This window comes from Culex pipiens, chromosome 3 (genome assembly GCF_016801865.2).
Source record: "Culex pipiens pallens isolate TS chromosome 3, TS_CPP_V2, whole genome shotgun sequence".
In the NCBI taxonomy this organism is placed as follows: domain Eukaryota; kingdom Metazoa; phylum Arthropoda; class Insecta; order Diptera; family Culicidae; genus Culex; species Culex pipiens.
The window spans coordinates 66,188,597-66,212,446 of NC_068939.1; the positions used below are offsets into that span (position 1 = coordinate 66,188,597).

Sequence of the window (23,850 nt, forward strand, 5' to 3'; positions counted from 1 at the left end):
CGCACTTCGGTTTGGTGCAGCGCGCATAATATTGCAAGACAACAAACAAGAGAGCAACTCTCTCTCCTTCAAATTTCTTTCGTTTACTCTTCTTGCATTCGTTGTCTAGTGCAGAGGAAAGGAAAATTGAGAAATCTTAAGGACAAAGAGTTGCAACGTTGCTAACTATCTTGCTCCGAGATCCAATGTATTTCGGAAATCAAGAGCTACTCTGCATATCCCAGGTCACTAATGGTGCAGAAAAAAGATGAAAACAGAAAAAATGAGACGAGATTCTGCCAGAGGTTGAACATTGCAAAAGTTACGATACAACAAAAGAACACAAGTGCAAACATTTATGCAAGTTTGTGCTTAACATCCAACTCAAGATCTGTTCTAACATACATAAAGGGCAGATTATTATTACGACAAGCCTAATGCTCAACAACATCGAACGTAACACAACAAAAACGTGTGTGTGTTTGGGATGAGGGTCTCTACTTACAGTTTCCGGAGCTAAAGATGAGCGTCTGGCTCTGCCGGTTCGGCTGTGGGATATTTCGCGGTCCGTCCGTCAACGGGTCGTAGTCAGCGATCTTACCAATCCCACCGGCACCGCCACCGCCGTTGCTGACATTGCCATTGTTGTATTGATACTGCTGCTGCTGCTGTGCGTATTGTTGCTGACCGTTGTAGCGTTGTTGTTGCTGCTGCTGCTGTTGTTGGGGATGTCCATAGCCGCCGTCACCTTGCTGGTGATGCTGGGCATGTCCGTGGTGTTGCTGGGCGTGGTGATAGGCGGCTGAGCCGTTGCTTCGTTGCTCGCCCCCTCCGCCTCCACCCGGTTGTTGTTGTTGCTGCTGCTGTTGGTGCTGGTGGTAGTGACTGTTGTAGTTGTTGTTGTTGTTGACCATGGCGGCGTTCGGGTTCGGTCTGGCGTAGTTATCGTACGGGTCGTAGTACTTCTGGTTGTTACCGAGTCCGGAGGGCGTGGCCGAGTTTTGGAGGACCGTTTGGCGTACGTTGTCGCTGGCGTGGGTGCTGCTATTGCTGCTGCTGTTGCTGTTGTGATGGTAGTGGTTCGGCGGCGGAGGTTGCTGATAGGTCTGGGGAGGAGCTCCGGCCGGGTAGGCCGACTTGCTGTAGTTGTTGTTGGCCACCTGCTGTTGGTACGCCATCTGCTGCTGGTGCTGTGATGCCTGGTAGTTGTTCTGCTGCTGCTGCTGGTTCAAACTGCTCAGATTGTGCTTGGTCAGCGTCGAGGTCGGCGTAATTTGTGCCTGCTGGGACACGGCCGCCGTCGGATTGGCGGACGCAGCGCCGCCGTTAGGGCCCATCAGCGAGGACAACGAAGACGACGAACCCGTCATGGAAGCTTGCAGTTGTTGCTGTGCAAGGGAGTGTTGTTGTTGTTGCTGTTGCTGGTGGTGTGATGCGGGTGCTACCACCGGTGGCGGGGGAGGGGGTTGATAGTGCGGCAACGATTCGGCGGCCAACTGCTCGGAAAAGTATTCCGATTCCAGCTCGTTGTTGTCTGCGTGGCGTGGCGCGTGACAGGGTTGTTGCAAGGGTTGATGTGATGTGATGTGGTTAATGGTTTTGGTAACGACAACGTGGGTGTGTTTGTGATGCAATATGAAAAGAAGCAAAAGAAAAAAAGCGTATCATAATACAATAGGTGTTAGAGGTACAACCAAACTAAAGACAAAGGGCCCAAGGGGGACAAAACGGTAGCATGAGGTGGGACAGGTTTGGACAAACATAAAACATGGAACCATCACGATGAACTTGTGCTAAACACTAGCAGAACTTGGATCTAATTGTATTTACAGCTAGCATAGGTTGAATCTCAACATTCCCAACAGCAAATCAATCGTATCAATTAGCACTCCAGAGACACTTTCCCTCTTTTCCGTGATGTTGAAAGTTGCAGTTTCCCCGTCTATGTCCCACCCCGAAAACCGATTAGTCTGCATCGGAAATGAGATCATGTCGTTGTCGGCTACGGTGTAAGAAAATCGAAAATTTGCCATCAATTTGCTGCCAGTTTAAAAATTCTTTCCACGCCGTCGTCGACGCTCGTTGCAGCCGTTTGCAAACTCATTGTAATTCATCCGGTTAAGAAGGTTACTTTCTTCGGTGTGCACACACTCTCTTTATGTGTGTCGACTAAGAGTTTGGAGTACAAAAGCAAGTTTTCACCAGGTTTTTTTGCGCTACTAAAAGTGCCATATCGTGGAAATAACAATGCTTCTCGACGTGGAGAGAGGAAGTTCGTTGCGCTGGTTTTTAGAGAGAAGGTATATTTTTCGTTGTTTTTGTTGCTCTTGAATGGTTTTGGACTAGCAAAGAGTGCCAAAAAAGAGACAAACCAAATTGAGGTTTATGGGCTTTCTTTGAGCCACCCGCGTGTACGTTTTCTCGTGCAGAGTGTGATTCTTTTGTTTCTGAGAGTTCATGGTGTGAGAAGTACTACGTTTGAAATGTAAAACATTATTCTAGCACGAATCCACAAGTTATAGACCATAATAACCGAATCAAAAGACCAACTTTTACATGCAATTTGTTTAATTAAGCCTTTAAATAATACTGAAAAATATCTTCAAATTTTAGTTTAAATTAATCCCGAAACTAAAATTTAATAAAAACTTTTTCAGGCGTTAAGCATTCTTCAAAGATTTAAAGATCGATTTGGTGTCTTCGGCAAAGTTGTAGGACATTTCAGAAAAAAGTTACACCGAAAAAAAAAAATTAACTTTTATGACTAAAAATTGAGTTTCCAAAATACTTATTTTTTGATTTTCCATTTTTTTTCATATTTCGTGCGCCATCGTTCGTGATGGTTGCAAATTGTGTTTTTAGTAAAATATCGAAAATCTGCACAAAAAAAAAATTTAAAAAATATTTTTTAAAGCAAAATCAAATTTACAATTGAAAAGTACTCCACATTTTTTTATGATAAAATGTACCAATTTCGAGTTATAGCTACTTTAAAGTATACTTTATAAATTTTTTTAGGTTTATTGAGTTTCAAAAATAATTCTTGAACTTTTTCTTCCTATGAAAAAAATATTTTTAAAGGCTGAGAAAATTTCCTGCAATTTTTAACTTTTTCTAACATTCAAAATCGGGCAATAAGTTACTGAGAAATAGCCTCATCAAGAATTCAAGATTCGATTCAAGTGAAGTTTTGAACTGACGATATCTCGGAAACAATTGGTCCGATTTCCTTATTATTTTTATATGGTCTTGAATATGAAATATGGAAAATCTATTTTTAGACCTTTACAAAAGTGTTTAGACCTTTACAAAAGTATATCATCCAAATCAAAATATAAAAATTGAGAAATAGCTGCAAATTAGCAAAATCGTAGAGAACTACTCAATTTGTAAAAAGTATAAAAGCATAAAATTAACAAAAAATTACAAAATTGACAAAATTGACAAAATTGACAAAATTGACAAAATTGACAAAATTGACAAAATTGACAAAATTGACAAAATTGACAAAATTGACAAAATTGACAAAATTGACAAAATTGACAAAATTGACAAAATTGACAAAATTGACAAAATTGACAAAATTGACAAAATTGACAAAATTGTCAAAATTGACAAAATTGTCAAAATTGACAAAATTGACAAAATTGACAAAATTGACAAAATTGACAAAATTGACAAAATTGACAAAATTGACAAAATTGACAAAATTGACAAAATTGACAAAATTGTCAAAATTGACAAAATTTACAAAATTTACAAAATTGACAAAATTGACAAAATTGACAAAATTGACAAAATTGACAAAATTGACAAAATTGACAAAATTGACAAAATTGACAAAATTGACAAAATTGACAAAATTGTCAAAATTGACAAAATTGTCAAAATTGACAAAATTGACAAAATTGACAAAATTGACAAAATTGACAAAATTGACAAAATTGACAAAATTGACAAAATTGACAAAATTGACAAAATTGACAAAATTGACAAAATTGTCAAAATTGACAAAATTTACAAAATTTACAAAATTGACAAAATTGACAAAATTGACAAAATTGACAAAATTGACAAAATTGACAAAATTGACAAAATTGACAAAATTGACAAAATTGACAAAATTGACAAAATTGACAAAATTGACAAAATTGACAAAATTGACAAGATTGACAAGATTGACAAAATTGACAAGATTGACAAAATTGACAAAATTGACAAAATTTACAAAATTTACAAAATTTACAAAAAATTACAAAAAAAATAACAAAAATTGACAAAAAAATGACAAAAAATTACAAAATATGAAAAAAATTGACAAATAGACAAAATCGACAAAATTGACAAAATTTACAGAATTGAAAATTGTTTATAGATTTTAAATTATATTTTCCAATAAAAAAAATCAAGGTTTATTCTCCCTCATTGTTTTTTCATCAGAAAAAAAAATATTGCTATCAGTATTATTCAGTAAGAGGATGTTCAAAATTTAACTAATAATATTCAAGAAATTCAAATTTTCGCTGCTTTGAAAAGCGATTCAAAGTCTTTGTTAGTAAGTTCAACCACCGCTGTTCGACACGAGGGGTTATATAACTGAATGGGGAACGCAAAAACCTGGAACCCATTGTTAACGTCGACGTCGTCTTTTTCGGGGGAGGGCATTTTTCGCGTGAGAAACAATCGAAATTGGTACACACGCGGCGGCCAAACTTTAGTCGTTTTTCGCGTTTATCTAAACAAGTGCTCAGTTTTTTTTTTTTATATTATGCCTTATTTCCGGAGATTCTTTGCCGATATACAGCAAGAGGTGTCATTGTTCGGGAGAAGCGATTATATTATGTATTTTTTTTTTGTTTGGCTGGGTTAGGATTGGCCCAAAATTAAGCTTGGGGGATATTTAGAGGCAATCGGGGAAATGTATCACATCTCGGTCGTGGTGGAGATGTTTTTGGGTTTGAGGGGAGTGATAAGGAGCGTTGGAGCAAGCTTTAAATTGCGTCTGTAAAAGGTGGATGGAAAATAATTATTATCTTTTACTTTCATGAGTACTCACAATTATTGATTTTAATCATTACAAACGTAATATCGCAATGACAAGCTTACTTAGAGTTTTATTTATAATTTCCAAAAAATTATACTTATTTGTTTTGGTTTGTTAAATACCGTTATAAAATGTTAAATATGATTTAAAAAACAACAATTGATGCATATTTGTCCCAAATTACTTAATTTCATACACCTTTGTCTTGTGTTGTCCCTCTCTGCACAAGTTAAAACCTGAAACCATGGTACATCTCAACTCCACGTACCTCGCCGTTTGCCCCCCTCCTTTCGCGGCCATCCCGGCAAAAGTTGCAAACTCACTCACCTTTACTATCGATAATTTCTGTACATTCTCTTTGTCTTTCCATGGCAGCTTTCTTCTGTAAGTCACCGTGGTAGGCAACGTTGGAGATGTTTTTCGTGTTTTGCTTGATTCGCAGCGTTTCGGGATCGTCGGCGACCTTGATTCGATTCATGAAGTTGGAGTCCGGAGTAGGGTGGTGGTGGTAACAAGAGCAGCACATCCGCCATGTTCCAGATCATCGCCGTCGTCGAGCCGGATTGCGCAGAGTTTGGGGTGTTTCGAGTTCCGCCACGATTGGTGAATTGTTTGTTTGTTTGTTTCGTTGGTTTGGTTTGTTGATGGTTGTTGATGAAACGTGCCCGTCGAGCATTTCATGTGCAGATGACGATCATCAACGGTTGGCCCGGCGCAACAGGAAAAGTTGGTTGTAGAAGAGGAAAACGCATGCGGGGAAAAGAAGAAAAAGAAACGAAACTTGAATTAAAGAGTTCCGTGGTGTATTAATTGAATTGAAGTTTAGCGCGCACACGAAGGAGGAAAGTGTTGTTGTTTTCGTTACTGCTCTTCACTGCCCAAATAGAAATGTTTCACCACCCGGAAAAGTGAAACGGCCACGGCGCGACGGAATGTTTTGATTTATTGTGTGAATTGCGCCAGACCTTAAATCAACGCGTGCCAGAGAGCGAGACTGATGACCCATTAAATGTTAATTGTTCGGAAAACTTTTTCAAGAATGTTGAGGGAAAGTTTTGTAATACAAATGTCAATCGAACTTAGATTGAAAAAAACTCATCAATTCAATTTATCTTTGAAGAACGATAAACGTGTACCACCACTGATGGGGTAACCTTTCCGGTGACCCACATTGGTCTCACGCGCCCCTGATGATATATATTTTCCCGCCAAAAGAGCAAACAAAAGATTTGTTTCCTTTTGGCCCCAAGGGCCGATATCTGGGCGGCTCTGTAAAAAAGCTCTCCTCTCAACGCTGCGGCGTGCTTCGCTCCAAGGGCCGCGCGGAAAAGCTCGTGCCAAATGCTCTCTTTTACCCGTCGTTGGTTTTCGTGGACCATACGGCACTCTGTTTTTTTCCTTTCATGCCTTTTTCCATGCAGAAAACCCCGGTGCCGGTGACCTTTTCTTTGTTTATTTATGTGCCGCGATCGCAAAGTTGGCGGATTTTTCTCTTTGTGTCATGCACACTAAAGCGAACGTCATGATGCATACGGTCTTTTTGAGGTGAAATGCCGATATAAAAGAGTTTGACAATTTGGGGAAACTGCTTCAGTACACTTATCAACTTTTTGGAGCGGTGGAGCGATAAGATAGTGATCGATCTATTTTTGGGCTATTGCTGTGATTTCATTGTCTTCTTCGCATTTGGATTCTATTATTTTTTGAGTTGGCTAAAAGTTAGTAACATTTTTTTGCGACATTTTCGGATTGCCCACATAAATGTGGTTTGCAATTATAAGAAAATGTCTTGAGTTTATATGGGAAATGGTACATTTTTTATGTCAGAATGTATAATTTTACTTCTGAAAATTCGTATTTTCGCCACTTTTCTAGTGTAATGTCACGTTTTCAGTCTAGGTAAAATTACATCATTAACACTGGAACGCCCAACGCATGTCCAGCTTACACGGACGCCCAAGCCTCCCAAAAAAAGTGGAACGGTAACTGCAACTCGCTGGTTCTCGGGCATTACTCAACCAATCGGGACGATTCTTGTTTCCAGTGATTTGTAAGAATTTCTAGATGGTCCTGAAATTAAGTTCTGCAAAGTTCTAGAATCATCCAGACATCCTAACAAATCACTGGAAAGAAGTATCATCTTGATTGGTTGAGTTATGCCCGAGAACCATTAAGTTGAAGTTACCGTTCCAACTTTTTTAGAGCCTTGGGCGTTGGAATGTTAAAGAGGAATATTGAACCTTCCAAAATTACACCTTCCAAATTCACACTATTTGTTATTGTGTGGATTCAGAATTGTGTTGTTGTATGAACACTCCGTGCTCAAACTCAACCCATTTCAACCTATTTCAACGATTCATCTCTGCGGTAAACTTTACGTAGTAGGCCTGGCCGCTTTGAAGTTGTTTCATGCATTCTAATCCAGTGGCGCACTACAAATGTTAATAAATAGGCTTAGGGATTTTTCACGCTCGAAAATTGCATATTTCACGGGGACCTCAATTCAAACAACCAAATTTCACGCAAATTTCGCGGAACGTGAAAAATTTTAAAATAACTCTGAAAATCCTATGTTTAAATCACAGAAACTACTTTTGATGCTTAATTATATATTATTCTTCATTAAACTAAAAATTCCACCTGGTTTATAGATGGGCTCAATATAAATTTTGGGGCATGCGTATGCTCATTTACGGATCTGATTTTTTAATATTCGACTAATAAAGCTAAAAAGTTTTTGCTTATTTGTTTCTGTTATATCATTTTATATATTATTGAATTTCATATCAAAGCAAGATTTAACAATATTGTCCAGCCAAAATGAGTAAAATAAATTGAATTTTCTGCGAAATTTAGCCCATTAAACATATTTTTAAGGTTTTAAGCCACTTTTCAAAAACTAAATTTCACTATAATCAATTTGCAAAAATGATATATTTTTTTAAACAAAATTGAATTTTTTATTCTAAACGAGAAAAGGAAACAAAAAAGTAGTATTTTTTAACTTTCACGGGAATCATCAACCCAAGTAAACAAATATCGTAAAACTTAAAAAGGACTCAGAAAAAAATTGAAATGTTTCAATGTGTGATTTCAAAGATAAAAAATACTCTTCATTTTATTTTGAATAAAACAAAGTTTGATTCATTTAATATTTTCGGAATTATACATTTCAAATAAAAAAGCAGTAAAAATTTTATTACAGCGAATGCAAATATACAGCAATTCCATTTGAAAAGAGCCTAAACCGTGCTAGGGTGGTTCGAAAAATGGCAATTTTCGTCATTTTTTGCAAAAACCACTTTTTTCAAAAAATCATATCTCCGCGTCATTTCATCCGATTTTAGCTGTCTCAGACGCAAAAGAAAGGTGATTCGTTTGGCTTTTTGAGAAAAAAAAGATATTTTCAAAAATCTAGCTTAACATTTGAAAAAAGGCGTATGAAAACATAAAATGGCGTTTTGACCGTGTCTGGACCAAAGAGCCTATGTCTGAAAATATTTTTATCGGATTCCTCGGAAAATTTCACATAACATATAAAAAATTGGCGATGTCGAACCGTACGTTTCCGATATATGATTTTTTGAAAATAAAAACTGAGTTTTTCGCGCACCACGCGCAAAAACAGGAAAATGAAGAAATCGCCAAAAAGTAAACTTTTTTCACTAAAACTCGATAACTTAAAAATTTCAGCGATGACCTATACATGTTAGGGTACCAAAAGTTGCGTCACAATTCGTATCCAATAAACCAACAAATTACATAAAACCACCAATTTCTAAAATTGGTAAATCGTGCCTGGAATTTTTTTTTATTTAACGTTAAACCTACAAAACAAATTAAATATTTTTCGGATTTTGTGATAAACCTTAATTGAATTAACCCGAGCCTGAAGTTGGCGAAAATAAAAAATTTCATACAAAAATGACTTTTTTTTAAATCAGGATCAGGATCGAGTTTTTCTGCTTTGGTATGTTCTACAAAGTTGTAGAGCATTAAATTTCCAATGAGAAGCTTACTTTTAGCTCAAGAAACAATATTCAGCTTGTGGAGAATTTCAAATTATTTCATTAAACGAGAATCAAACCGCAACTACACCATACCTGTGTGAATTTCCCTTTCGCCTTCTCAAAGTCTGCGTGGTATTTGACATTGGACTGAATTTTGGTGTTCTCCGCTATCCGCTTCAGTTCCGGCGTTTCCGCGATGGTGGTGGCTTTGGCTTTTGGGATGTGTCTGCAAATAAAAAGAAACAAAATAAAGACCATATTAGTTACCACTCACGATTGTGTCAAGCCGTGGGAAAATCTTAATGACACTAAACGCTCATGCGAATCTGTTCCAGATGGTTGGCCATTTGGCCGCATTCCACAGACCTTGTTCGTTCACGTATGCATGACATCATAACCGTCAACACGCGAGAGAGGGACTTCCACTTTGATTATGAGATGCTCATAATCGATTTCACGACGACGACGACGGAATTCATTATGCATATCGGCAGACAAGAGACACCGACGTCTACGACGGCGGCTGGTTACACCTTTTCATTTCTCTTTGAAACATTGTAATTATATGCATAGTTGGCATTCTTGAACCGCCTCCGTCGTGTCTCCGAAGTGGCTTGCCTGTTTTTTTTTTCTGCGTGGTCTATACATGGCCGGAGCCACTTAGCAAACCGGCAACGTTGTGGGACAAGTTTCATCTCTTTTGAACAGTGCGCGCTTGATCCTTCTTACATCATCGAGCATCGTGAAGAAGAAATCATATACCCGCAGAAGGAGTCCAAACTGGTGGCGGCGACATCACTTGTGGAAGCTGTGCACTTGAAAGTGCAAGCAGAACCGACCACACCATGAGAAATTGTCATAGGATAGGGACATCTTCTGGTCAGGAGACATGGACAGCGTGGGACTGCCAAGAAACACGATACTAAGCCGTAGGAATACACGTTAAAAAAAATTATGATGAAAAAAAGGAATTGGGTCCTAAAATTAAGCTTAAATTTGTGATATTATTATTCACAACGATAAAGCTTTTTTTTTCCTGCGTACAATGACTCTTTTTTACGACCCCAAAGGATTTAAAATTAATTTTTAATTAAATTATTAAAAATTACCGTTGCAGCTCTTCTTGACAGAAAAGATCCTACTTGAAGGTCGTTCCAAGGGGACCATAGTTGATCTATTGAAAAAATGTTGTCTTTTCAAATTATTATTTTTTTTGCATTAAAATGAACAAAAGTGATCAGAAATGGTTTTTAATCTAGTTTTATACCGTTGTAAATAAAAATTTACATGGGGCTTTAGGACCCCATTGAGTGGTTCTCTTAGATTTCAAAAATCTACTTTTCCTTGTATTTTTTATTTGGATAAAACTTTTCCCATGCATTCCCTATGTCTGAAGGAGTCATTTTGCATCATTAGTTTTTCCATACAAGTCTCCATACAATTTTGGAGGTTAATCATACAAAATGAGTATGAGAATATCCGATATTCCCTATCTTGAGAAGGGATTTTCTGAATGATTTGGTGTCTCCTGCAAAGCTGTTGGTTAGGAATTTTCAGAAAAAATATGTATAGGTGAAAAAAAAACATATTTTTTATTTAACTTTTTATCACTGAAAGTTAGGGTCCAAAAATATATGTGTTTTAATTTCATAAATTTTTTGATATTTTTTAAGAAACCTAAAATTAAATCTCCACAGCGCGTGATGTTGCAAAATATGGTTTAGGAGATATGATTTTTTTTTAAATATCGAAAAACTGAATAATAAAATATTAAACATATTTTTTAAAGCAATTTTGTGTTTGCGAAAAGTACTTTACATGTTTTTTTTTTAAAGTACCGTTTTCAAGTTATAACTACTTTTAGGTATAAATTTAAGATTTCTTTTCGTTTTTTTTGCACTTTAAAAATAACTCTTGAAAAAAAGCACCCCTGAAAAAACAAAATATTTTTGACAGCCTACAATTTCCTACAATTTTCTCTCTGGAACTTTGAAAATCGGGCAATTCGTTTCTAAGATACAGCCTCACAAAGAATTCGAATTGATGAAGAGATTTTTTCTAAGTGAGCAAATCTCTGAGATGTCGGTCATTCGATTATTTTGTGTTTTAAATTCCGGCTGAAATTTTTTTGGTGCCTTCAGTATGCCCAAAGAAGCCATTTTGCATCATTAGTTTGTCCATATAATTTTCAATATAAATTTGGCAGCTGTCCATACAAAAATGATACATGAAAATTCAAAAATCGGTATCTTTTGAAGGATTTTTTTGATCGATTTGGTGTCTTCGGCAGAGTTGTAGGTATGGATATGGACTACACTGAAAAAAATGATACACGGTAAATTTTTTTTGGTGATTTTTAATTTCACTTTTTGTCACTTAAACTTGATTTGCAAAAAAACACTATTTTCATTTTTTTTTTTCTGATATGTTTTAGGGGACATCAAATGCTAACTTTTCAGAAATTTCCAGAACGGGCAAAACATCTTTGACCAAGTTATGAATTTTTGAATCAATACCGTTTTTTTCAAAAAAAAAAACAAAAAAAAAAACAAAAGTTTTAAGTTATAGCCATTTTTAGGTAACTTTTTTGAAAACAGTCGCAGTTATTTATTTTTTAAATTTAGTGCACTGCCCATGTTCGCATAAATGTCCCATATGCAAAAACAGCAAGCTTAGAAAAACGCGTTTGAAGTTTGTCCCATACACAAGGCTACGTGTTAATTTTTCACGAAAAAACTGGATTTCCTCCTGATTTCTAGAACAAAGTAATGGATGTTATAGGCTCATTTGAAAGAGCACACAATTTTGAACCAAACTACATCAATAACTCGAAATCGATGATAATGCATATGGGACATTTATGCGATCAGGGGCAGTGCATATGTTTGCCCAATTTTGAAATAAATATTTTTAAAAAATCTGATAAAATTTTCTATGTTTTGCTATCAAGAACTTTGTTGATACGACCCTTAGTTGCTGAGATATTGCCAAGCAAAGATTTAAAAACAAGAAAATTGATGTTTTATTCCGTGTACCTATTTTTTTTTCGAAAAGTCCTACAACTAACCTTCAACTTTGTCTAAAACACCAAATCGATTAGAAAATCCCTTCTCAAGATAGAGAATTTCATACATTTACATACACATTTTGTATGACCAGTTCCCAAAATTGTATAGAAAAATAAATTCTGCAAAGTTACTTCTTTTGACATAGGGTTTCATCCAGTTTCATCCAAATCATAGAAATTAAAATTTAATAATCGTTAAAAAAATTGTGGTATCTAAGAGAACTGCTCAAATTACTATAATTTTATTATAAATTTAAACTAAAATAAGACTTTTTGAAATGTACCATCCCGGGATTCCCCAGATTTTTCAAAATCGGGAAGAATCCCGGAAATTGAAAAAAAATATTTTGGTCAGGAAATTCGGAATTCTCGAAATTTTTAATATTTTTCCCCTTTTCCGGGAAATTCAAAACCCGGGAAAACTGTACGCCTTAGTAGCATGGTACTTCAACAAACAAATTCCCGTGAAATTTGAAATTTATTGGAAATTGTTCTGATTCTATTTTTGATTCTTATTTTGCAACAAATCTGTAAAACACGTCAGAGTTATTTTTAGCGAATGTTCTATTTAAAAACAAAATCGAAAACAGACCCAAGCCTCAAAGTTGCAGAAAGGGTGCGCTATACAGTCAAGATGCAAGTGTCCGCCTGCAGTCCATCATGACTGTGACGTGTGCGAGCTCACTTCTGGGGTACTTACAGTCTGGGTGAGATCATCGTAAAACCAGAGCCCGCTCAGCAATCACGGTCGTTATCCCGCAAAAGGATTATGTCTCACAGAGTCGGAATGATTTCAAAGAAGCTAAGTAAATTCCGTTTAATGCCACGCGAGCTGAAATTGAGATAAAAAAAAGTGCAGCGGAGTGCCCCTTTCACTGCAGCTGATTTTAATCATCTCATATGTGCGCACATGATTAATAGCTACCCTTAGGGATGCTCAATTAAAGTGTTCTGATGCGATTCAGAACTGTCCATCGCGGTAATCGCTTGATTGAGGGGCTCCCTAGTGGCGCCGTTTATGGAATGTCACGTCTGTCGTCTCGGCTCTCAACTGGGATTGGTTCATAATTGCAACTTGATCTTGTATGCAACTTGTGCGGGTCCCTTGACGACGACTTCAGCGGCAAACGGCAAAGAGAAGTGTGTTTCTTGTTAAGGAGCCGCCACGCACGTGAGAACCATGTCAGAAGTTTACCAGAAACAAAACTTTCGCTTAATTGAGATTCAAACCAAAGCTTGTTGAAAAGGTATTCCATAACCATACAACCTCACCATAAACGTTCAATTGGCACTACAGACTAGACTCGATTATCCGAAGGCCTTGACAGACTTTCATTTCGGATAGTCGAATCAGGATTTTTTTTTCGGTAATCGAACTTTGTATAATCGAAACTTAGGATAATCGATTCTGGACTGTAAAGACAGAACCCATATATGTTTATTATATGTCTCTCTCTTTTTTAATTTGGGTTAAACACTAAAGATAGATCTTAGTTTACTCTTCAAAATCTGGTTTAAAATGTTCAGCTCAAGTGTTCTTAAAGTTAACTTGTCTTACGAAAGTGAATACTAACTCCCAATGAACCGCCCTTTTGATCGTAGATCTCTCCTTATCTCGAATCATTTTTCACAAAGCTCTCACTCTCACTCTGTTTGCATACCGCATGCAAAGTCCGCAGGGAAAGCGCGAAATGGATCGCTAAATTGAGTAATGATCGCTTAACTAAATGCCAACCTCGTTCGGCGCTCTGCACTAGATATACTTAAAAACTTATTCGACTATCTTCCGTCTTCCTGCTGCTGATATAACTGTGCAACAACCGCGAGTAATGGAAACGAAATCGAAAGTATATTGCAGTGGCGGCGGACGGACGGGAAGGAACGCCCTACGGCGGCGGAGGGGCGCCTCCAATTACCACTTGTCAGGTACGAATCAAACTGCAAACCTTCGAGCAAGCGAGCGAGCGAAAGAAAAAGGGAAAGTGCTCTGGAGTTTTTCTTGCACCGATTGCGGAAAGATGAGCTTACGGTAAGATTTACGATGCTCACCGAAAAAAAAAATCCGGCCCAGCAGATGGTCCAGGGTGATTAGACACCTTTTTAGTAATAAACTGGGGCCGGAGATTAGTGGTTTCAAGTCACGACTTGAGGCCCTTTTTAATCGCGATGTTGGTGTCACGTGCTGAAAATTTAATGAATCATTACGGAGTAAGAGTCCCTTTTTTCGGTGGTATTTTGATTCTCGTTGCAAACGTGATGCAAGGATCGAAGTTACATCAGTTTGTACTTTCCCTACCAACATGAATCTCATGAGCTTGAAGGAAGGTTCTGTAGATTTAACGATCTCTGAATAATTTAAAAAAAAAAATCGACACTCAAATAGTTACATAAATTGTCTCAAAAATTCTGCCATTTTTCGTTACTCAACTGTATCAATTTTTGGCACATCTTCACTGTCGTGCTAACTTGTCGTACGTCCATTTTGGGCCAAATTGAGTTAAGAACGCCATTTTGTGCAGCTCACAATGCCTCACATTTTGACCTACACAGATCCCCAAAATTCTATTCCAATCTGAGATATTCAATAAAAACCGAAAAAACTAAGTGCATTTTTGTCACTTTATATACGAAAGAAGTTTCAATCTTGTCGAACTATCTTGACACAGCCTGAAAATTGATGTAAGTGCGACAATTGGCCAAAGGGATTTCAGGTCACAACGCGTTTGGCACAGGTACGAGCTCGACTACCGTAAACATTTGTAATTATCACTCGGAACTCCAGCAACCAAATTCAACCAAACTTTAGGACGATGCACAGAATGATCAACCACACAAAACGTGTTTGTTATTGTTTACATTGCGTGCTCTCGTTTTTGTTTATTCAAGGTCAAACATTAAAACGCGTTTTTCTCGGAACGTCAAAAAGCGACGTACGACAAGTTAGCACGACGGCATCGATCAAGCGTCGACATGTGATTTTTTGGAAAATTTAATACACTTTTCGAATCTGCAATAACCCTCAAGGGTAATTTCTTCATTAAAAACAAAAAAAAATGATGTAAAAATTTTTTTTTGTGGTAGGCTTATTTTTTTAGAGTGTAATTATGTTCTACAAAGTTGTAAAGCAGATAATAAAAAAGCGCGATTTTTCAAAAAATGTTTCAAAAAAGTTACTTTTTTGTTTCTCTTTGTTTCGTCGTTCGTGTCTGTCACCAGTGAACTTAGATGGCCATGTAAACGATGACCATGAAGACCAACTTTTTCAAAACTTTTTTTTTTGGAAAATCGCGATAACTCGTGATGGTTACAAACAAATCCCTTATGTTTAAACATCAATTTGTAATTGTCGCTATACAATTTTGTAAAACTTTGTTACACTCAGCCATGCCAGATATACAGATAAATCTGTATTATACAGATTTTTCGATCCCAAAAATTACAAAAATCTGTATATACAGATTTTTTTAAACTAATTATATTTAAAAATTTCAACAATTTTGTAAATGAATTATGCTTTAATATCATTAAAAAGCTTAAATCTGCTGTTGAAATTTTAAAAATACACTCCATAAAATTAACCTGCCAAGTTTGAAAAAAGACGAAATTTTAAAATTATTTTTTTTGTTCTAAATAAAAAAATCTTTTGAGCTATTGCAGATTCGAAAAGTACATTGAATTTCCCATAAAATGATATGTCACATGATGTGCCAAATAAATTACTATATCTGTATTTTTTTTTTCGATAAAGATACGTTTTTTTCGGAACTCTGAGAACGCCATCAAATCAGGCATCCAATTTTACATAAAAATCCCCTTGACACCAAATTTCCAAACCATCATCAATTCAGGCTACAAATTAATGAAAAACTCATTTTTTCGAATGATCAAAAATGGAAGGGGTCAACCCGCCCCTCGGTATTGAGATATCGAAAAATGGACCTCAGATTCGTGATCAGGGACAAAAGTTACCCATGTTTATTTTTTTTCTAAATGTTTTCGATTTATTCAGTTTTTTCTCAGGATCGAAATTATGATTGTTCACATTTTTAGAGTATTTGACTTTATTTTTTGTTGAGTTTATGTTTTTACTAAAATAGTCAACAGTATTTTTTAACCCTTTTTGACTTAAAAAAAAATAAGGTGATCATTAGGAAATGATTCTTATGACCATACTAAAAATAAAGGCTAGTTTTGGAAATTCTGAAAGGGTTAAATCTAGATTAAATTATCAAAAGACCCTATCTGCATAGGAAACCCATGACTGCACAGCAAAAAAAAGTGTAAATTTGGAAGGTGTAATTTTAGAAGGTTGAATATTACTTCTTTTATGATGTAATTTTAACTCAATTTAGACTGAAAATGCGACATTACACCAGAATAGTGGTAAAATTACCCATTTTCAGTGGTAAAATAACACATTTTTACTGACATAAAAGATGTACCCCTTTCCAGATGTAATATTACCATGATTTTTTTTCTGTGTGGTTGATTTTTTTTCGGTGGCTGAGGTTACACGATTCAAGAATTTTTGAAACCGTTTTTGATGGGGTATTCAAAAACACCCAAAACGCAAATGTTGAAAATTCCTTTAAATCAAAAAAATCTAATATTTTCGTTATTCGAGTTTCTAACCAAAAAAAAATTTTTTTTGTGTTAGAAACTCTTATTATTTGAAGTTCTGGAAAAGTCTGAATTCGAAAATAGGTTTTGAGTGATGATGATAGCGTTGACGATCTTAATTTTAAAAAAATAGCCTGGTTTTTGAAAACGTCTCAATTAACAGTGTTTGCCCTTTCAAATGGATTTTCATGATTAATTCAAAACCGAAATTATTGTTATAGAAAAACAAAAGTTTTATTTTACATCCCAAAAATAACATCAATCTGGTGAGAGTTCTATCCAGATTACCAAATCCGCGCCCCAACCATCTCGGCTATCTCGCCGCTGAGAAATAAGCTGGATCAACACCGATGTAGCTGTAAGTTCCCCATACATCGCAATACAGTATACGACGTACGGGAAACCTACTGGTCCATCGGCGTTGAACTCAACAGTTACAAGACGGTGAGATAGCCGAGATGGTTGGGGGGCGGACTTGGTAATCTGGATATGATTCTCACCAAATTGTTTTTTAAAATATTTTTAGGGCATGCAAAATCTATTTTATTTTCTTTTGTACATGCTTTATGTCTACACGTTTTCTCATACAATATTACATGCTTTTGCTCACGAAGGTGATGTGCATGCTTTTGCATGCGATTTTACCATCGGATTTTTTTTGCTGTGTATAGAATAACTTTTAAATTGGACAGAAATGTTAACTTACGCTTCCTGAAATTTACAATTTAATATAGCAATTTAAAAAAAGGCATTTTGCGACCTCCTGAATTGGCAAAAAACAGGCAAAAATTATCAAAAATTTCGGCATTTTTCACATTTTTCAATGTTTCCTCAAACCCTTATCGACAGGGATGCATTTCTACGTAAATTATTCTTAAAATGCAAGAAAAAATAACATTTTCTGAAAAATAGGAAAATATTTTTTTCATCAAAAATGACTTTTGACATTTTGTCAGGCGATATTTTAGATTTTTTCAAAAAATCTTTTTTTTTTTCAAAAAAATATATCTCGTTCTAGATTTGTTGTGTATTTTCTAAAAGAATACTTCATACCAAACTAAAAAATAAAAAAAAACAAAATCGTCAAAAAGTTACGCAGAACAATAATGCGTAAAACAGCAGTGAGACCTGTGTAATACTGTGGAACAACTTCTAGCTTTCTACTTTGGCTTTAAGTGCTGCAAGCAAGTTGACACCCTCTGAAAAAATAACAAACTAGCGCGTTACAACTGATCACACTTTCAATGACTTAATAGATAAGACCGGCGCGAATTCATCACGCTCTCGTGTATATCCAATCCATCTTGGACCATTTGTAATAACAGCAACTGTCACTCAAACTGTGCGGATGGTGGCGCCTCCATGCTTATTAAGGTGAAAGTGTACTTAAGTGTACTCTCCGCGCACAAGGGGCGCCATGGCGTTCTACTAATACTGCCACTGCTGCTGCAGCACAAAGCTCTGAATACTTTATTTCCGTATGATTAGACCCGTTTAAATTAGACATGACAGATTAACGAGCAAACAAGGCTTTCTTGCGCTCGGAAAGTTTTCTCCACCGGGCTCTGCTAAAGGTGGACGTTGTGCCTCGCGGTAAGTAGCACAGATCCAATAGACCGCGGCCCCACAATTGGCCTTACCCCCACTGTTGTTGGTGGAGGCGGACGGAGCGCGGAGTCATAAAAGTCATGTAGCTTATTTGTGCAATTAAAATACAACTGTTTTGTTTATGTTGAGCTATTTCTCTATGCTCTGTCCATCCATCGGCGTGCGCGCGCGTGTCTTTCTCCGCGAGTTCGCTTTCGCCAGGGTCTTCTCTCGGGTTGGCCTAGACATCAGTTGATCGTCGTCGTCGGAGAGCACGTGCTCCCGGCGGCCAAACGAGCTGCCTCCCGCGGGCACATGTAGTTTGTGAACAAATTAATTGATGAAGTTGATGAATTTTGCCCCGATGTAGAGTATGGTATTTAGACGGTGGAGGAACCGGTCCCATCCCGACTGACACAGATTTGCACTTTGTGGGGATCGTGGGTTGGGGTCGTTTGCGGAGTTTGAGCAGTGGATTCTTGGGGGCTCATCTACCCCAGCATACCTTGCTGTGGCGTGACGCTGTTTGTGGGTCATTTGCGTGGAGTTAAATGTCGCGCGATCCGCAAAGAGACTCTTGTTGCATGGCGAGCTACAGCTGAACCACGTGATCGCAAACCACGCGCTCGGAATTGGTCTAAATAAAGTGCTTCCTACTTTCGCTCGCCGTTACGCTGGGGAATTTTGCACGCAAATGTTGACGCGCGTACGAGGAACAGCTTTGCTTATCAATTTAGTTTGAATTTAGCTTACTGAAAGAGTACCCCGTGATGTCATAGTCAGACTAAAAATTTACATATTTACCAGATATCACGTGACAAAGCAGCAAAACGCTGAAATTTCTAAATAATCTATGCCAAAATTAAGGCATTTATAACATTTCAGCATTTTTTCTAATCTTGGAAGACCATAAAGTAAGATTACGCTCCATTTACTTTTTTGTCACTTTTAATGTTTGTAGTACATTCGAGCATCCCGAGTTGGTCAGGCCTACTGCGTTGCATTCACCGCAGAGAGGATCTGTGAACAGATCACATTTCACTTAATCTACAGAGGAAGAAGGATGCGTGGACATACCGTACCAAACGCTCCGGAACTCATAAAAAATTGGAAAATTGTGTGTCATTATGAAAGTACAATAAAGTTCAATAAAGTACATCTCCACACAAAATCCAAGAAATTGTTAGAATCACATACTTCAAGGGTTTAGAGGAAGCGATTCCCATGGTCAGATCTAACCAGGGCTGCGGAGTCGGGTCATATTTCAAACGACTCCGACTCCGGCTTTCTGAGATTCGCCGACTCCGACTCCGGCTCCGGCTTTCAGCTCCAACCGACTCCGACTCCGACTCCAACTCCGGCCTACCAACTCTAGCCGACTCCGACTCCAGCTTTCAACAAGTTGTTGGCTCCGACTCCGACTCTGACTCCACATATTTTTAAATATTTCAAAAGTTAGTTGACTATTATTTTGAAAACATTGATAAATAGGATTATTTAAATACTCTCTAAGTGTCATATTTTTCTGTAGAAAAATCAGTTCGAATCACAAAACGGAAAAAAGGTTTCTAGGTTACAAGTTTTATACGATATTGAAACAGAAATCAAAAATATCTCCAGTTTTGAAGGCATTTTAAGAAGAACACTTTTGTAAGTAAATTTGGATTTATTTACTTAACCTCAAATTTACATTTAATTTAATCAAAGCTAATAAATTTAAATATTAAATTGTTATTTTTTGAATGAATCATTAAAAGACACCTAGCCTAAATGATCGATTTAACATATAAATTCACTTGCTCATTTTTGAGCACTCACTTTTAGGCTGACACTAGTGACTATCAAATTCACTGTGTTTTTAAAAGAACAATTTTAAAGAAACTATTTTTTAAAGCTCCATTGATTTTTTTAAGGCGTACATGGACATTATGCCAGAGATTATTATTACAAATCAATGTATATAAAAATTTTCTTCGTTGAAAAGGCGCTTGACCTAGAAAATATTTTACCTAGGAATATTTGATTTGTTTAAATTTTAAAATCTTCTGTATATTTAAGGGTGCACAGCAACGAAGGAAGTTGTTGTCTTCTTATACCAAAATAGTCAAACTTACGGACCCAATCCTGCAATATTGGGAATGTAAAATTAATCAAACTTTGTTGTAAATTACTTTGTGGACCGTACTTTAGGGGATGAATAAAAAAATATTTCGATAGTACCCGTAGTTTTGAAGATACTAAAATGTCTGTTACAAAAATCTGGGTGCAAAAGCTCTGGTTGATGTGCACCGTTAAAAGGAGGCGCGCGATACTACTTTAATCTTCTCCTCAAACGAAGCTTTATGAATGATCGTTCCATCATACTGGCGTTGGAAATACAGTATGAGAAACTTCTTACCAGTTGAATAATATTTTTCTATACTTTTTATTATAGGGGAAAGTGGGGCAAGTGTAACAAGCTAAGGAAATGCTCGTTAAAACCCATTAAAAACTTTAAAACATCTATCGGATTTTTTCATAATCATCGTATTTCAGGTCTTGACTAAGACTTTGATAGAACAAATTTAAAAAATCCTGTTTTTTATGTAAAATATTGATTTTAAAATTTTTGATTTTCCGTACGTTACTAGTGGGGCAAGACGAACAACGCGTTGGGGCAAGAGGAACAATGCATGAAACAACATGTTAATTAGCTATCACTTTGAAACATCAGATTAGAATGTATTTGAAACGTTTTTTTTATTTTTAGATTAAATAATAATATTTTACTAAAAATTTGATCGTTTTTACAAAAAGAAAAATTACTTAGATGATTAATAGTACATTTTTATAATATCACTTAATTTTGTATGGACATTTTTCTACAATTGTTTATCAGTTTTTAAAAACTTTTATGTATTTATTTCCCAATAAAATATGTTGTTGCAGCAATTTGTAACTTTTTCCATATTAAAAATCCATATGGTACACTTGCCCCATCTGAACAAGATTTTTTAAAAGCTCTCAACAAAAATAACCTAAAGTTAAATCATACTTTATAATAAGTGCAAATCATTGGTTTGGACACTACTGATCTAGGAAAAATAGCAGCTTGATAAAATGAGCTTTAAAACGAAACCTAAGCCTAATTTTGTACTTTCCAAATATTATAAGAAAACAAAGGTTTTGGAAAAAAAAACTTCATTAAATCTTATGCCCCGTGGCGTTTACGTCGTTTTGGTGGTTATGTGGTAGTAGAATCAGCTAATTGCACTGCTAGCAACAATTCCTCATACTGGAAATAATCAAAATTGTAAAAATTACGGTCGTACGAGCGATTGTTCCTCTTGCCCCATATGGTCGTCTTGCCCCACCTTCCCCTAAGTTCCTTTTTGGTACTGAAATCTTGAGATTTTTTCAACGATAATTTGCAACGATATCAAAATAGATTTCCTCAGGATCAACATTCGCAGATTTTAGTAGAGAAATAGTAAACATTAAGATATATTTATCATATTCAATGATCATTTCAAAATGAATCATATTCAATGATTAGTTGCAACTTTTTTGATATTTTTTTGCCAGTGTCGATCATTTTAAATGCAACACTCTGATTTTTGTGTACTTAGTTATAAACAAAATGCGCATGTTGAGTTCCAAGTAATAGATTGTTATAATAGTTGATTATTTGTTGAAAGAGTTATACTTTCAGTGACTTTTTCCGAATTCCACAAACAGTGATTATTATGTTTAATCTTTTGATGCACCTCGTAACTTTTTTCCATAAAAAAACATTTGCTAAAAAACTCCAAGACATTCGGTTTTGGAATAAAAGGTGATGTGAGTGTTTACTTTTTTCAGAAAGAATTGGATTAAATTTGATCAAACTTGAATTGAAAGTGTTCATAAATATAGGCAAAACGAGCAGTCAAAAATCAATTAAATATTTCTGACTACAAGTCCAATATTGTTTATTATTTTCCAATCACAATAAATAGCTTCAAAATTATAATGGCATCTTATAAAAAAAATGAGAAAATAGATACGCAGTGCATGCGACTTAAAACACAATAAAAAATATAAGAAATTTTGTAAACTAAGCTGTTTTATATAAATACTGAACAATAAAAAAAACATATTTTTTGTTGAATTTAAGATAACTCTGACTCCGACTCCGACTCCGGGTTATCAGAAATGTTCGGCTCCGACTCCGACTCCAGCTCTTAAGATTTAGCCGACTCCGACTCCAGCTTTGACGAGTTTTGACGACTCCGACTCCGACTCCAGGTCCCCAAAAAGACCCGACTCCACCGACTCCGGCTCCGACTCCGACTCCACAGCCCTGGATCTAACTAACATCTCTAAAGCCTGGTAATGGATCAATTTCGAATTCAAGGGTTAGCATCGGTGGTACCAAAATTCGGTTGGCGAATGACTGGACATGGCGTACCATAGGTACTTCGAGTACCGCAGGAATAAAATAGACCCACCAAGCGGTCCATTAGCCTCTTGTCCAGTAACTCCGATACCCTGGCCTCCCCGCGGCGCTAGCCGGGATACTAGTAACCATTGGAGAGATCGGGTAACCAACCCCGGTGGGAACTATGGTAGTATGCTGACAGGGAAGGGGGGCTCCATCCTCTTCGGAGGGTGTAGCTATGCCGTTAGGCCTCGTGAGAAAGGCCCCCGTTACGGTGTCGAGAGAAAACCGGAGCTGGGTCTCGGTAGCTTCAAGGTGGCAGCCCCACCCCGAGACTAGGTATCGCAGCCCCAATCCGGCTGCATACCGAAATCAAAATCATTACGAACAATCATGAAGGAATAAGGATCCGGAACAAACGGCATAGACCTAGGCACGAAAAGGACACCGATTGGAAACTCGGAAAATGGAACTGCAGATCGCTACGTTTCGATGGGTATGAGTACGCTCTGTTGAACGAGCTCAAACCCCGCAACTTCGATGTTGTAGCACTGCAGGAGATGTGCTGGAAGGGAGCGAAGATGTGGGAGGATGATGCTTTGGAGCTCACCATGTACCAGAGCGGCGGAGCCGAAAACAAGCTGGGAACCGGCTTCATAGTGTTGGGCAAGATGCGGAGTCGTGTGATAGATTGGGAGCCGATCGACGACCGGATGTGTAGGTTGAGGATTAAAGGCCGTTTCTTCAACTATCACATCTTCAACGTACATTGCCCACACGAGGAATCATCCGATGCCGAGAAGGAAGCGTTCTACGCGAAGCTGGAGCAGAAGTTCGACAGCTGCCCGCAGAGGGAAGTCAAGATCGTCATCGGAGATATGAACGCCCGCATAGGAAGGGAGGAGATGTACAAGCCGGTGATCGGGCCGAACAGCCTGCACACCGTCACGAACGACAACGGCCAGCGGTGCATCAACTTCGCAGCCTCCCGCGGTATGGTGGTACGAAGCACATTCTTCCCCCGGAAAGACATCCACAAAGTCACCTGGACATCGCCTAATCAACGAACAAAAACACAAATCGACCACGTCCTCATCGACGGCCGATTCTTCTCGGACATACGGAACATCCGCACGTACCGCGG

General features: G+C 37.1%; 1 protein-coding gene across 3 annotated transcripts in view; it reads right to left on the reverse strand.

Moving 5' to 3' along the window:
* The window catches only part of LOC120424477 (LIM and SH3 domain protein Lasp), a 90,633-nt gene that overhangs the window by 8,689 nt on the left and 58,094 nt on the right, over positions 1-23,850 (reverse strand). For 2 of the 3 annotated variants that reach the window (XM_039588613.2, XM_039588612.2), the window contains 3 exons: positions 9,127-9,259; positions 5,351-5,486; positions 485-1,513 (listed from right to left, as the gene is read on the reverse strand). In XM_039588613.2, coding sequence (XP_039444547.1) covers positions 485-1,513; positions 5,351-5,393 — 1,072 coding nt within the window. In that variant the 5' untranslated portion in view covers positions 5,394-5,486; positions 9,127-9,259. The remainder of the gene's footprint in view (positions 1-484; positions 1,514-5,350; positions 5,487-9,126; positions 9,260-23,850) is intronic. The other variant, XM_039588614.2, reaches the window with a different exon arrangement.